The 14,365-nt window shown below is 47.3% G+C and overlaps 1 protein-coding gene across 2 annotated transcripts in view; it reads left to right on the top strand.

The window, feature by feature from the left end:
- The window catches only part of XYLB (xylulokinase), a 48,980-nt gene that overhangs the window by 27,004 nt on the left and 7,611 nt on the right, over window positions 1-14,365 (top strand). For both annotated transcript variants that reach the window (XM_069475543.1, XM_069475542.1), the window contains exons 10-17: window positions 33-114; window positions 1,882-1,922; window positions 2,528-2,643; window positions 3,455-3,570; window positions 4,255-4,328; window positions 6,611-6,707; window positions 12,650-12,708; window positions 13,885-13,972. In XM_069475543.1, the coding sequence (XP_069331644.1) occupies window positions 33-114; window positions 1,882-1,922; window positions 2,528-2,643; window positions 3,455-3,570; window positions 4,255-4,328; window positions 6,611-6,707; window positions 12,650-12,708; window positions 13,885-13,972 (673 nt within the window). The remainder of the gene's footprint in view (window positions 1-32; window positions 115-1,881; window positions 1,923-2,527; window positions 2,644-3,454; window positions 3,571-4,254; window positions 4,329-6,610; window positions 6,708-12,649; window positions 12,709-13,884; window positions 13,973-14,365) is intronic.

Genomic DNA, 14,365 nt, shown 5'->3' on the forward strand with positions numbered 1-14,365 from the left:
AGCACAGTGCGTCGTCTGCTTTCCCTCCTCAGGGAGCCGTTTCTTCCTACCATGTCCAGCGCTATGGATTTGCTCCAGGATGCAAAGTGGTGGCCTTTACTGGGGATAACCCAGGTGAGTACCTTGGGGGCCGCAAGGTCACTCTCCAGGTAGCCTGCCTGGGTCCTTGCTGGACGTTTGAGAATTCCAGTCCAGCCTCTTGGTGAAACCCAAAATTGGACTCTTCCTACCTGCCCCACCTGCCCCTGCCCCCAGGAGCCACTCGTAAGTCAGTCTACCCCTCCAGGTGAAAAGTGCTCAGCCATTACAGAAAGCAGCCATGCCCACCCACCCTCCAACCTGTCTTTTCTGTTCCAAGCTGAACATCTCAGTTCTTCTAACTTTTCCTTAGGACATGGTTCTGAGTCTCTGCCCTGTCATTTGACCTGTAGCTATGACTGTTTCTTGTCCAGACACCTTGTCTCCTCCCTGGCTTTTCCTCCTCCCTCCTCTCCTCTAGGGGTTCCTGAAGCCATCCCAGAGAGACCCTCAGGTCTTTGAAGAAAGGCCCACTGGGCCATGTTGAGTGGCCCTGACTGCTCCCCCTCAGCCCCACCCTGGGAAAAGTAGTCCTTTCCCTAACTAGCCACCAAATTAGGGTTAAAATTATGATGTCTATCCTTTCTGTCTTCTTTCTATGCTCCTAAATAAGCAGTTTCTTTGTGTGTGCGTGTGTGTGTGTGTGTGTGTGAGAGAGAGAGAGAGAAAGAGAGAGAGTCTCGCTCTGTCACCCTGGGTAGAGTGCAGTGATGTCATTGTAGCTCACAGCAACCTCGAACTCCTGGGCTCAAGTGGTCTTCCTGCCTCAGCCTCCTGAGTAGCTGGGACTACAGGCCTACACCACCAGGCCTAGCTAATTTTTTCTATTTTTGGTAGAGATGGGGTCTCGCTCTTGCTCAGTCTGGTCTCAAACTCCCAACCTCAGCAGTCCTCCTGCCTCAGCTTCCCAGAAGTGCTAGGAATACAGGTGTGAGCCACTGTGCCTGGCATAAGCATCGTTTCTTTTAATCAACCTGAGCAGTATTTTTCTGCAACCTTATTTTAAGAGTTATCTAGGGTTCAGTTGTCCCAGCATTTATTTTGCCAATCCCCTGTGGCTGGAGGCTGGCATTGCTCCAGTGTTTGGGCAATGTGAACGACATTGAGATGCACATCCTGTCTTGTCCCATTGTCGCTATGGGATGAGTCCTCAAAGGTGGGATTCCTGGAGCCAAGGCCTCTGACACACACACTGCCGAGTGAGCCTCACCACAGTGTGTGAGTGCGCCTGTGCCTTCCCCCTGTTTCCCCTTCACACACGTGTTCATTCACTCATCATTTAGTGAGCACCTACTATGTGCCAGGCCTTCTTTCAGCACTGCGGCGTGTCAGCACACAAGGCAGATGAAGATCGCTGTTGTGGGGCTCATGTGTAAGGCAGGGAACAGACCTGAATATAACCTCAGCCCTTTCCTTTCCTTACTGCTGGGTAGTGTAAAGCCCCTCACGCACCTACCTAGCCTCCGTCTTTCTCAGCCATGTGTATCCTTCCTGTCTTCTCTTCGCCTCCTTGGTTCTCTACACTCTTGGGAATGCCTCACAGTGGTGGGGAGTTTGGATCCCTTTGGGGGAAAAGCTTCCCAGTCCAAATCAGAGGCCTTGACTACAGAGACCCCACCCTCTCACCCCGTGACCTTCTCTTGGGGCCTCCTGAGCCCTCAGCTCACCCTGCTCCTGCCCATCTGCTAGGATGCAGGTGGAGCGGGGGGAAGGTGGGGACTGTGCTCCTGTCTGGGGGCACTGTGGTTTCCTTTGTGGTTCTTCTGTGGCCTCCAGCTAACCAGAGGCTCCTCCCATTCTCAGCATCGCTGGCAGGCATGAGGCTGGAGGAAGGTGACATTGCGGTAAGGTGACTTCTCACACCTGCAGGCTCTTTCTGCCCCGGGGGACCAGGGTGCTGGGGCTCAGCAGCATCTTTGCTTCCTATCAGAGGGTCTGCCGGCCCCAGAAGGCAGCTGAGGGAGGGGATAGGGGGCCCACATCTTCCTTAGAAGGGCGTTACTCTTTGCTGAGTAGGCAGGACCCCTGCCTGCCTTGACAGTGACCAGTCTTGGTGGGTGCAGTGGCAGAGGGTCAGACATAGGGCTGGAAGGCTGTGAGCTCCCCAGATGAATAAGGAAGACATAACCCAGGCCTTCCTGCATCTAGCAGGAAAGTCATTTGGGGAACCAGTCATTACCCAAACTGTTGCTTTGATGCAGCTGTGGTAAGTTCTGAACAATCGGCACAGAGGATCCGTGAGATCCTGTATCTTGGGAGCTGACTTTTGACTCATTGGTGTGGGAGGGTCAGAAGAGGTTTCCTGAGGAAGTGACATTTCATCTGAGGTCTGCAGCATGCGGAGGGAGGTGACAGGGGCTAAGGCAGGTGGGATGCAGAGCACGTCGCCAGCAGAGGGAGCCGGAGTGGGCAAACCCGAGGCTCCTCGCCTCTGCCCATCTCTCCCCAGGTCAGCCTGGGCACCAGCGACACCCTGTTCCTGTGGCTCCAGGAGCCCATGCCTGCCTTGGAAGGCCACATCTTCTGCAGCCCTGTGGACGCCCAGCACTACATGGCGCTGCTGTGGTGAGTCTGGGTGGTGGCCCGCACCGTCCCTGGGGAGGAGGAAGCAGGCGCAGGCGGCTCTGGCACCGTGGTGAGCCCCCAGGTCATTCCACTAAGCAGGCTCATGTGGGCACCTGAGACCCCAGGGACCCATCAGCTCTTGCTGACAGCAGGGCTGGGTGGGGAAGAACCTGACCCCGGCGTCCCCCAAGCCCAGGTTCGAATCCTAACCCCGCTCCCTATATCCTGGGTGCCCTGGGGCGAACCCCACAGCATGTCTGAGCCACACTTTCCTGATAAAGTGGGGAGAATAAGAGCATTTAATTCCTATGTGGCTGTGACCTGTCTGGCACATGGTAGACCCTCAACAAATGGTGGGAAGGACATCCTGCTTCCTGACAGTTCTTACCGATGGGAGGTGCTGTGTGCTCTGACCACAGGCCTTTGCTCACCTGTCCGAAGCTACCAGGAGAGGAGGTTTCTGAGCCTCTAAGCTCCAAGAACTGTCGGAGAATAGGTGGGTCTAGTAAATCTAGCCAGCCCTGCCCCATTGTACAGGTGGTAGAATGTGCAGAAATCCCAGCTCCCTGTCTCTACCTGTGGCTCCTTTGTGGCAGCCTCCTGTATAAACAGCCCAGGACAAGGGCATTTCCGGAGCCTCCTGGGGATGTGCGTGGGGCCTGGAGTCTGAGGGACAGCCCCAGACACCTGAGGTTCAGGGTGCCCGCTGTGCATGACCTGCAGTCCCTCTGGCTGGAACTCCTAACCGAAACTCAGGGGTCCAGTCAGCAAGCGCTGGCTCCCTCCCTCAGAGCCGTGTGCACTTCCACAGCTTTAAAAATGGCTCCCTCATGAGAGAGAAGATCCGCGACGAGTCTGCTTCCTGTTCCTGGAGCGAGTTCTCGAAGGCACTGCGGTCCACAGAGATGGGGAACGGCGGAAACCTGGGTAGGCTGGGTAGTGACGCCTGGGCCTGTGAAGGGCAGCAGCTGCCTGCCAGAGGGGCAGGGCCTGGGGCCCCTGAGTTTGGGGAGAGGAGGGCCATGGAGAAGTCCGGGAGTCATCTTCTGTTCCACAAGCCTCACAACCTGGCTTGGGATCCCGTCTTCTGTGTGAGGTTGCGGCCGTGAGGCTGCTCTTGGCTGCTGCTCCATGTACTAAGTGGAAGCTCAGGCCATAGCTGCATCTTCTGTCCCCTCAAAGCCCCTCGTGACAGCATCAGAGATGACAGTCTCTGCCCTGGTGCCTCCCTGTACAGAGCTTTCTGTGTGAGACACAGGTCGTCAGGAAAGGTGCCCGGCATCTGGGCAGGCCCTGGGCAGGGAGGGGATATGCCTCCCTTGATCAAACCCGTGTTGGTAGTTTAGGATTGGTTGGGCAGCTGCTTCCTGGTCCGGGCTGCCAGGTGGGCAGAGCTGTCTCTAAGAAAAGCTAGCCTAGGCCTCTCTGGTTCCCTGTCCTGTTGGAGAGAAGGAACTGGGAATATTCACAGGTCTCACTTGGATGACAAAAGGGTGCCTAGGGATACAGGGATATGGGGTGATTTTACCCTGCTCTTGTGTAAGTCTGTTGACAACGTGATCTTTTGTTTTTTAACCACTGACAGCTAATCTCTTCCTGGTTTTATTTCAGGTTTTTATTTTGATGTAATGGAGATCACCCCTGAGATTATTGGGCGTCACAGGTTTAATGCAGAAAACCACAAGGTATGTGTGTTATTGGTCTTGGAGCTACATTGGCTCCACTTGTGAGTGTTAAATTTAGCCATTGACTATCAAATTATGCTGCTTTCAGGAACTTCATTCATTCACTCATCCACTGATATAACAAACACTTTTGATGTGCCTGGGCACATTCTAGATGCTGAGGAAGCCACAGGACCTAAGGCAGACACTTTCCTTTCCCTCAAGGAGGAGTGCAGAAAACCTGAGAGTTCTCTTCTGGGCTAACATTTGCTAACACTACCTATCACCGAGTGCCACAGAGCTTATTTCCTTGGCGATCTTTATCCTACACCTACCAAGAACTTACAGGTTTAGATCATAAATTTCCTCCTGATTGAAAGAGCCTCTGGGACAGGGAGGCACTCACATTTATTGAGCTAGGCACCGTGCTCATGGTTTTCTGTACCCTCCTCATTTACATCTCAAGGCAATTCTGTGAGGTGGGTGTTATTATCTCTCATTCCAGGTGGAGAAGTTTAGGCTTAGAGGCTCAGGCTGAGTAACCTGCCCAGAGTCACAAGGTCGAGGGGACTCAAAACCAGTCCTCTCTGTCTCTGAGGACTGTTTTCTTTCTCCTCCACCGTGCGACCTCTCCCAGGAAGGATTCAGCTGGTTCTTGCTGCTTGGAATTGATGTTTCTGTTAGATGGTTCCTGGAGAGTCATCACATTTTGAGTTGGATCTGAGAGATGTTTCTGACCCAAGTAAATGTCTGGGGAGCCTCCGTAGGATGCTCTCTTTAGTGACTGAAACGGAGTTGGCATTGGATTAGATGGCAGATGATGGCACTGCATGATGGGTTGTGAATGGAAGGTTCCGTATAAGGTGTACGGGGTTCATCTCAGTCTTCTGATGGAGAATCAGTTTGGTTTCCAAGATATGCCTGTTCTCTTTTATGCAAATAAGCCCTAGATTTATCAAGGAGAATGTAGTGTTCTTCATTCATTCAGTCAATAGATATGTGAGATTGGTGCCAGGCATTACGGACACGAAGCAGAACAGGATGCACGTGGTCCTTGCTCTACAGAGCCCAGGATCTAGGAGGGAGATGGATAGCAGACAAAAGAATGGTGACAGCATGTCCTGATGGGACCAGAGGGAGGAGCCAGTCTTCCCAGACCCTTTCTAGGCTGTTGAGGGCATCCTGTCTTATGCTGAGGTCCCTAACCTGCCTTCAGCCGGGGGGAGGTGGGGGGGGAATTGTATGCTACCCTCTGGCTTTGGTGGGGTTTCTTCATGTCCCAGGTGCCTCTTGAGACAGTTGGTTACAGCACGTGATATGGCTAGAAAGGGAAGAACAGAGTGCTGGAAAAGAAGGTGGGGGTGGGCTGGGGACTTGCCCTAGGAGGGGTGATTGGGCACAGGCTTCCCTCAGAAGGTGGCCCATAGGCTGAGAACTGAAAGGACGAGAAGGATCTCGCCGTGGGAAGAGTGGAGCAGACTGCGGGCAGAGGGAACAGTTTGGAAACTGGAAGCAGGTTAGTAAGGTTGGAGCGTCGCAGTTCGTGAGGGAGAGAGCAGCAGGTTCCATCGGGGGTCTCAGTGCTGCAGAAGCAGGGGCGAGCGGGGGCTTGACGCCCCTTAGTGCTAGCTGAAGGGCACTCCGCAGTGGTGGGTTCTCGGCGTAGGCTCGTGGCTCTCACTTATCGAATGTCAACTGGGTATTCCAGGCTCCTCACCTAATTTGATCATTGCAGCAACCCTAAAAAATAGGTGCCACTATTACTTCAGTTCTGTTAAAAAAGAGAATGACACTCGGCAAGTCATATACTTATTCAAGGTCATGGAGCTGAATGGTAGGTTGGAACTTGAACCCTTGGCTGCCTGAGACTGAGCTCTGACTACCCCAGTGGTACACATGTGAGGCTGTGAGCTTGTGTGTGTGAGTGTGTGTGTGTGTGTGTGTGAGTGTGTGTGACAGGCAGAGTTAGTGGATAGTAGCAGTCCCCAACCATTTTGGCACCGGGGACTATTTTCATGGAAAACAATTTTTCTATGGACCAGGGGTGGGGAGGATGGTTTCAGGATGATTTAAGCACTATTATATATATTGTGCACTTTATTTCTATTATTATTACATTGTAATATATAATGAAATAATTCTACAACTCACCATAGGTTGGGGACCCCTCAGTTAAAGAGCCCAGCTCTGAGTTCCAAATCTGGGCTATTGTTTAAAAAGATACACACACACACACACACACACACACACACGAATGTTCTGCAAGAGTGCCTCACTCTGTGCCCACCTTTTCCTGGAGACAGGTCTCAGCATTCCCCAAGGACGTGGAGGTTCGAGCACTGATCGAGGGACAATTCATGGCCAAGAGGATTCACGCAGAAGGCCTGGGCTATCGAGTCAGTAAGTGAACTGGTGGTGGGATGTGTCCTGGGGTGGGGACTCAGGACCCAGATCACACCCTGGGGCCAGAACTGGGGGACAGTGTGTGTTAAGGCTGTCTTAACAGGGGGCCTCATGCAAGAGGGAGATAAAGCCTGGCCCTGGGGGTGGGATGAGAAAGTGAGTTGCTTGGCACTTGTGGGCAGGCATAGCATAGGGGCAGGTTGTTCCTGCTTCTCAGTTCTGTCTCCAATAGCCTGACCTCTTGGCCAGAAACTGTAAGACTTGGGAGAGGTCTTCTTGTAACCCTAAGCTTTAAGCTACAGATAAAACATCCTGAGCTCTGGACCCTAAGGACATGAGCAATGCAGGGTCTGGCTTGAGGCCATGACGCCACCACTGTGGAGCGTCCTTCAAGCTAGCGCTGAGTCCTCCTAGCCTGGCTAGGCCCCACCTGCCTATGGGACACAGTCTGGGCCTTTCAGCTCGGAAAGGGAAGAGTAGGGGTGTAGTATCCCTGTCGAAACTCAGAAGACTGGCATCTTAGTCTGTTTTCTGTTGCTTATGACAGAATACCTGAACCTGGGTAATTTACTTCTTACAACTATAGAGGCTGAAAAGTCCAAGGCCAAAGGGCCACATCTGGTGAGAGCCTTCTGACTCTGCAGAGTCCTGAGGTGGTGCAGGGTATCGCATGGCAAGGGGCCTGAGTGTGCCAGCTTATTCCCATTCCCATGATAACCCATTAATCTATTACCCATTAATCTATTAATCCATGAGTGGATTAATCCATTCATGAGGGTATTCATGACCCAATTACCTCTTAAAGACCCCACCTCTCAATACTGCCACAATGGGGATTAAGTTTCAACAAGAGTTTTACAGGGGACAAATATTCAAACCACAGCAACTGGCATGGAGAGGGCAGATCCAAAGCTGGGGGAAGGCAAAAGGAGGAGAAAGGGATTTCTGAGAACTTGAGCTATGGAATAGGTAGCTTTAGGAGATCAGTGAATTCCCCTTATTGATGGTGTTGGAGTGGGCTGGGGGTCTGGCTGGCCGACGATGGAGTTCAGGTTTCTAAGATGGATTTGTCCCTCTGAGCAGCAACTGTTGTCACTCTAGAAGGTAGAAAAAACCTCTGAAGCCTCTTTGCTTGAAGGCCTCCTTATGACACTTTTATGGGTAATCCAAGTTCTATGTAGTGTATATTTTATGTCTTTGAACCAACCAAGTAAAAGGATACTATAAAAATACAGATTAAGTAAACCTCTTGGAAAACCTGTTAGCATCTACTAAAGCTGAATCTACACCTACCCAGCAACCGCACTTCTAAGTAAATGCACAACAGGAATTCATGCACATGTTCACTAAAGAAGTACATGAGAATATTCATTGCAGCACTATGCTTAGTAGCCCACAGTGGAAGTAATCCAGTGCCTGTTAGGAGTAGACAGGATAAATGCACTGTGGTGTATTCATATATCAGGATACAACACAGAAATGAAAATGAACCAGCCTCAACTGCACACAACAAAATGGGTGAATTGCACAATGTAATGCTGAGTGCATGGCAGGAGTCCTCTGGCTGTCAGGAGCGGGTACTTGGGAGGGGACAGCCCAGCATACAGGGAGAGGCAGTCAGGGCAGAAGTTCCACATGGACTCAGGAGGGGCTGATGGGATTGTGGTGTTATTCCCAGCTTTTAAAGCATTTCTTGCGCAAAACAACATACAGTTTCTTATCCTCTTAGCAAGCCTTTTTTTTTTTTTTTTAGCAATCTTAAATACAGAATCAAACCTGTCTTGCCAGCTCTGCTGGGTGATCACTTAAATGAATATGCTTGGAATTGAACAGGGTTACACACATGAGGCATCACTCTCCAGGCTGCCATGTGGATTGGCCAGCTTGAGTTTTTGTTCTTGGGCAGTCATCACCTCACTGGGTTTTAATAGAGTCTAAAGAGAATAAAGAGGCACTTTGTGTAAGAATGATAGTCATGATACTAATAACTGCCAGGATTTGTTGGGCACCAACTATGTGCCCGGCCTGTTTCCTCAGCACTTCATCCTTATTAACATGGTACCTCTGAGGTAGGTGCTGGTATTATTCCCACTTCACAAAGTAGGAAACTGAATCTCGCAGTGGTTAGCCAAAGCAATCTTAAGCAAAAAGAACAAATATGGTGATATCACATTACCTGACTTCAAATTATACAACAAGGCTATAGTAACCAAACAGCATGATGCTGGTATGAAAGTAGAGATATAGATCAATGGAACAGAAAAGAGAACCCAGAAATAAAACCATCTACCTACAGCCATGATCTTCAACAAAGCAGACAATAACATACACTGGGGAAAGGAAGCCCTATTCAATAAATGGTGTGGGGAAAATTGGATAGCCACATGAAGAAGAATGAAATAGTACCCTATCTCTCACCATATACAAAAATGAGTTCAAGGTGGATTAAAGATTTATATGTAAGGCATGAAATCATAAAAATTCTTGAAGAAAACATAGGAAAAACTCTTCTGGACATCAGCCTAGGCAAAGAATTTATGACTAAGACACAAGAAAAATAGATAAATGGAACTTAATTAAATTAAAAGTCTTCTGCACAGCAAAGGAAATAATCAACAAAGTAAATAGGCAACCTATAAAAAGGGAGAAAATGTTGTAAACTGTATTCGACAAAGGACTAATCCAGAATCTACAAAGAACTCTAACAAATCAGCAAGAAAAAAACAACCCCATCAAAAAATGGGCAAAAGACATGAACAGAAGTTTTTTGAAAGAAGATAAATAGCGAATAAACATGTGAAAAAATGCCCAACATCACTAGTCATCAGGAAAATGGAAATTAAAACTATAGTGAGATACCACCTTTCCCCTATCAGAATGGCCATTACTAAAAAGTCAAAAAACAATAGATGCTGGTATGGATACAGAAAGAAAGGAATGCTTATACACTGTTGGTGGAACTGCAAATTAGTACAACCTCTATGGAAAACAGTATGGAGATTCCTCAAAGAAATAAATGTAGACCTACCATTTGATCCAGCAATCCCATTGCTGGGTATCTACCCAAAGGGAATGAAGTCACTTTATAAAAAAAGATACCTGTACTCGAATGTTTATTATAGCACAATTCACAATTGCAAAGATGTGGAATCAACCTAAGTGTCCATCAATTCATGAGTGGATAAAGAAGATGTGAGATAGATAGATATACATATATATCTTACACATGTATACCATGGAATACTACTCAGTCATAAAAAGGAATAAAATAATGTTGTCTGCAGCAACATGGATGGAACTGGTGACCATTATCCTAAGTGAAGTATCTAGGAATGGAAAACCAAACACGATATGTTCTCACTAATAAGTGGGAGCTAATAGATAGGTACACACGGGCACAAAGCGATATAAAGGATTTGAGAAACCAAGGATGGGGAGAGCGGGGGAGTGAGGGATAAAAACTTACCTATTAGGTACAATGAACACTATTCTGGTGATGGGCACACCAAAAGCCCTGACTTAAGGTATCTATGTAACAAAAACAGTTGTACCCCCTTAATTAATATTTTGAAATAAAGAAATTGAACAGAATTTTGATTAAATTAAGTCCGTTTTTTTGGCTTGCCTTTTATGCATGTTGTTTAAGAGGTTTGCCCCTACACCAGTATTGCAGAAATATTGTTTTACATTTACTTCTGTTAATGTTATAATATTACCTTCCACGTTTAGGACTTTGATCTGTCTTTTCTGGAGTCTTTGTGAATGGTGTAAATTGGGATCCAATTTAATTTTTGTCCACATGTTGATCCAGTTTTCCAAACACTGTCATTATACTAAATGGTCTGTTCTCCCCCATTACTTTTAGTGTCCCCTTTATCATTTATCAATTTCCTATACACACATGGATCTCTCTCTATACTCCTATTTCCACTCCACTGGTTTATTGGTCTGTTCCTGGGACAAACTGTATTGTTGTGGCTTTGTGGTATGTCTGCATTAGTTGGCTAGGGCTGCCACAACAAAGTACTACAGATGGGTGGCTTAAACAACAGAAATTTGAGTTTCTTACAATTTTGGAAGCTAAAAGTCTGAAATCAAGATGCCAGCAGGGTTGGTTTCTTCTGGGACCTCTCTCCTCAGCTTGTAGATGGCCGTCTTCTCCCTTTGTCTTCACATAGTCCTCCCTCTCTGTGTCCCTGTGTCCTCATTTCCTCTTCTTAGAAGGATATCAGTCATACGGGTTTTGAGCCCACCTTAATGACTTCATTTTAACTTAGTTACCTCTTTAAAGAGATCTCTATCTTTATCTCCAAGTATACTCACATTCTGAGATACTGAGGGTTCGGACCTCAACATGAATTTGGGAGGGACATAATTCAGCCCATAATAACATCTTAATACCTAGTATAGCAATTCTTCCCTCCTTGCTTTTCTTTTTTAAATACTGTCTTATCTGTTAATAGGTCTTTATTTTTCCATAAATATTTTATTGTAAATTGGTTCAGTTCTTTAAAAAAACACAATTGGAATTTTTATTTAGGTTGGATTGAATTTATACACCAATTTGAAAAAATTTGACATATTTATAATGTTAATTCATATCCATCTGAGACCATGGAGTATCTTTTCATTTATTTAGATATTATTTTTTTGTCCTTCAATAACAGCTTAAATTTGTTCTTCATAGAGACCTTTGAACTCTTTGCTAAGGTATTTTCTGGCTACATTATTGCATTTCTGGTTCCCAGTGTAAATGACAATTTATTTTCTATCACATTTGCTAGTTGATTATTATTAGAAATGCCATTGATTATTACAAGTCCATTGCATATATGGCAACCTTATTAAACTCTTATTAGTTTTATTAGTTTGCTTGTTTTTTATTTTTTCTAAGTAGATGGCCTACGGTCAGCAAATAATGATAGTTTTGTTTTATTTTCCTTCAATCCTTATACTTTTTGGGTTTTTTGTCTTATGGCATTGACTAGTATATCTAGTACTATGTTAAACAGTGTACTGGATACTATGAATCTTTGTTTTGTTCCTAGTTGTATTAATTATCTATTGCTGTGTAACAGATTACTTCAAAATTTCACAGCTTAAAACAAGAATGAACATTTATTTTCTTACATAATTTCTGTGAGTCAAGAATCTGGGATCAGCATAGCTGGGTGATTCTGACTGAGCATACCTCCCGAGGCTGCAGTCAGGACGTCAGCTGGGACTGCACTCATCTCAAGGCTTGACTCAGGCTGGAGGATCCGCTTCCAAGCCGAGTTACTCACACGGCTGTTGGCAGGAGGCCCCAGTCACTTGCCATACAGACATCTCTGTAGGGCTGCGTAAGTGTCTTCATGATGTGGCAGCTGGCTTCCCACTGAGGGAGTGATCCAAGAGAGTGATCTGTATCAGAGCAAGATGGAAGCCTCAGTGCCTTTTATCACGCAGTCTTGGAAGCCACTCCATTATTTACACACAGTCCTATTGGGTACATGAGTCAACCCTACTGAATGTGAGAGGGTATGAATAGTAGGAGGCAGGGGTCATTTGGAGGCCATTTTGGAGTCTTGCTAGCACACTAGTCTTAAAGAGAATGCTTCTAAACCTTTCTGTTAAGAATGATGTTTGTTATCAGTTTTAGATATATGGCCTTTATCAATTTAAGGAAGTTCCCTTCTATTCTTGCTTTGTTGAGATTTAAAAAACAAATTATACAAAGGTAGGACAGTAAAGGTGGATGGGGCAGCAACCTCACAAGCAAATGGCACATGACAGGCCTACATGGAAGGGTCAGCTTTGGATCTCTCCCAGTCCTGTGTGATAAGCAGGAGGCATTAGCCCATCACCATCCTTTGTGGCTGAAGAACTCTGGAAAAACAGCTCTTTCTGGTTTGGGGGAATTGCCACAGGTATTTTGGTTTTTTTCTTTTCCCTTGCAGTGCCCAAGACAAAGATTTTGGCCACTGGAGGAGCATCCCACAATAGAGACATCTTACAGGTAATTGCTGGTGGTGGACCCTGCACTGTGGCCTTTCCCATGTGTGTTACTTCTAAGAGCCAGAGACTCAACAGGAAGGACCTCTGCCATTCCCACTCCTGCGGGAAAGGGGAGCTCACAGTCCACTCTCTCCAGGAAGCAGCTCTATTGCCTTACAGCTCACACTGTGAGCAGGTTCTGTCACAGGTGAATTCAGGTGAATTCTGCTGCCCTGTGCAATCCATCAGCACCGGCCTCTGGAGTCACATGGAGAGCACCTGTTCTTCCACATGACAAACCTTCTCCTTTCCAATTTAACTCTCTCTAATTCTCCAGTCTGTCCTCTTGTAACACAGTTGCAAGACTCTGTCACTCTCCTTCTGGTCCTCCATTATGCTAGAAACTTATGACCAAAAGTGGAACCAACCTGCAGATATCTGACACTCAGGCTGTCACTCTTATGAGGACACTCTGCATTTTTGGATGTAGCCTGAGGCTGCCCTGTTAGGATAATTGCATCAATTATTGACTTGTGATATACCTGTCTTAGGTAAGATTTTCTAGAAGCAGAGCCTGAAGTGGGAATTCTTCTGTTAAGTGTTTTGTTGAGAGTGCTTCCAGGAAGAAAGGAGTGAGGGACTCAGGATAGGATGGGGGAAGAAGGATAAATAAGCATGTGGTCTTGGCTAGAGTCAGCTTCAGCTCCATCCCAGGGGGAGCTCGAGAGCATGTATTACACCACAGAGCTGGTTCTACCTTGGGTCAAGGGGCCAACTGTCTACCCTGGGGAAGGATTAGTGTGATCTCCCATGAGTGGCAGCCACTGCTGGGCCAAGGCCAGTTCTCTTGGGCTTGTTAATATTAGTCTAATACTCAGATGTCCTCAGCTCTAGGTTAGTGGATTTGCTAGACATACTTCCTAAATCTTCTGCCTTGCCTTTGGTAGATGGCTAAAAGTAAAGGGACAGCCTGGGGAGCTATGGCTCTCCACTAGAGACTCCCCCAGGTCATCCTGCCTCTGTGATCACATGGTCTCCAGGGCATCGTGGCCAAGTGCACTCCCTTTAAGGCAGTAGAGATGGAATGGAAGGGGTCAGAAGACATAAGAGGAACAGAACCTGGAAAAAGGCATCCCAAAATGTCCACGTTCCCTCTGAGGAGTGACTTACCACAGTAAAACCTCTGTGTCCCTTCCAGGTGCTTGCAGATGTGTTTGGTGCCCCTGTGTATGTCACAGACACTGCCAACTCAGCTTGCGTGGGCTCTGCATACCGAGCTTTTCACGGTAGGTTGATGGAGGGCGACAGCTGTCTCTGGAAGTGATTGGGGCACTGGCTGGGCTGAGGAGCACGGAAAGGGGTGAGTGAAGTGTTCCCAGTCTTTGGGGACACTACAGTTTGGGGGGCTGCAGCTTCATTTTTCTCCCTTCCAGCAGGCAAGGATCAACCCATATCCTCTGTTCTTTCTTTTTTTTTTTTTTTTTTTTTTTTTTTTGTGAGACAGAGTCTCACTCTGTTGCCCAGGCTAGAGTGAGTGCCGTGGCGTCAGCCTAGCTCACAGCAACCTCAAACCCCTGGGCTCAAGCGATCCTCCTGTCTCAGCCTCCCGAGTAGCTGGGACTACAGGCATGCACCACCATGCCCGGCTAATTTTTTCTATATATATTTTTAGCTGTCCA

The sequence above is a fragment of the Eulemur rufifrons genome, chromosome 7 (genome assembly GCF_041146395.1).
Source record: "Eulemur rufifrons isolate Redbay chromosome 7, OSU_ERuf_1, whole genome shotgun sequence".
NCBI classification, from domain to species: Eukaryota; Metazoa; Chordata; class Mammalia; order Primates; family Lemuridae; genus Eulemur; species Eulemur rufifrons.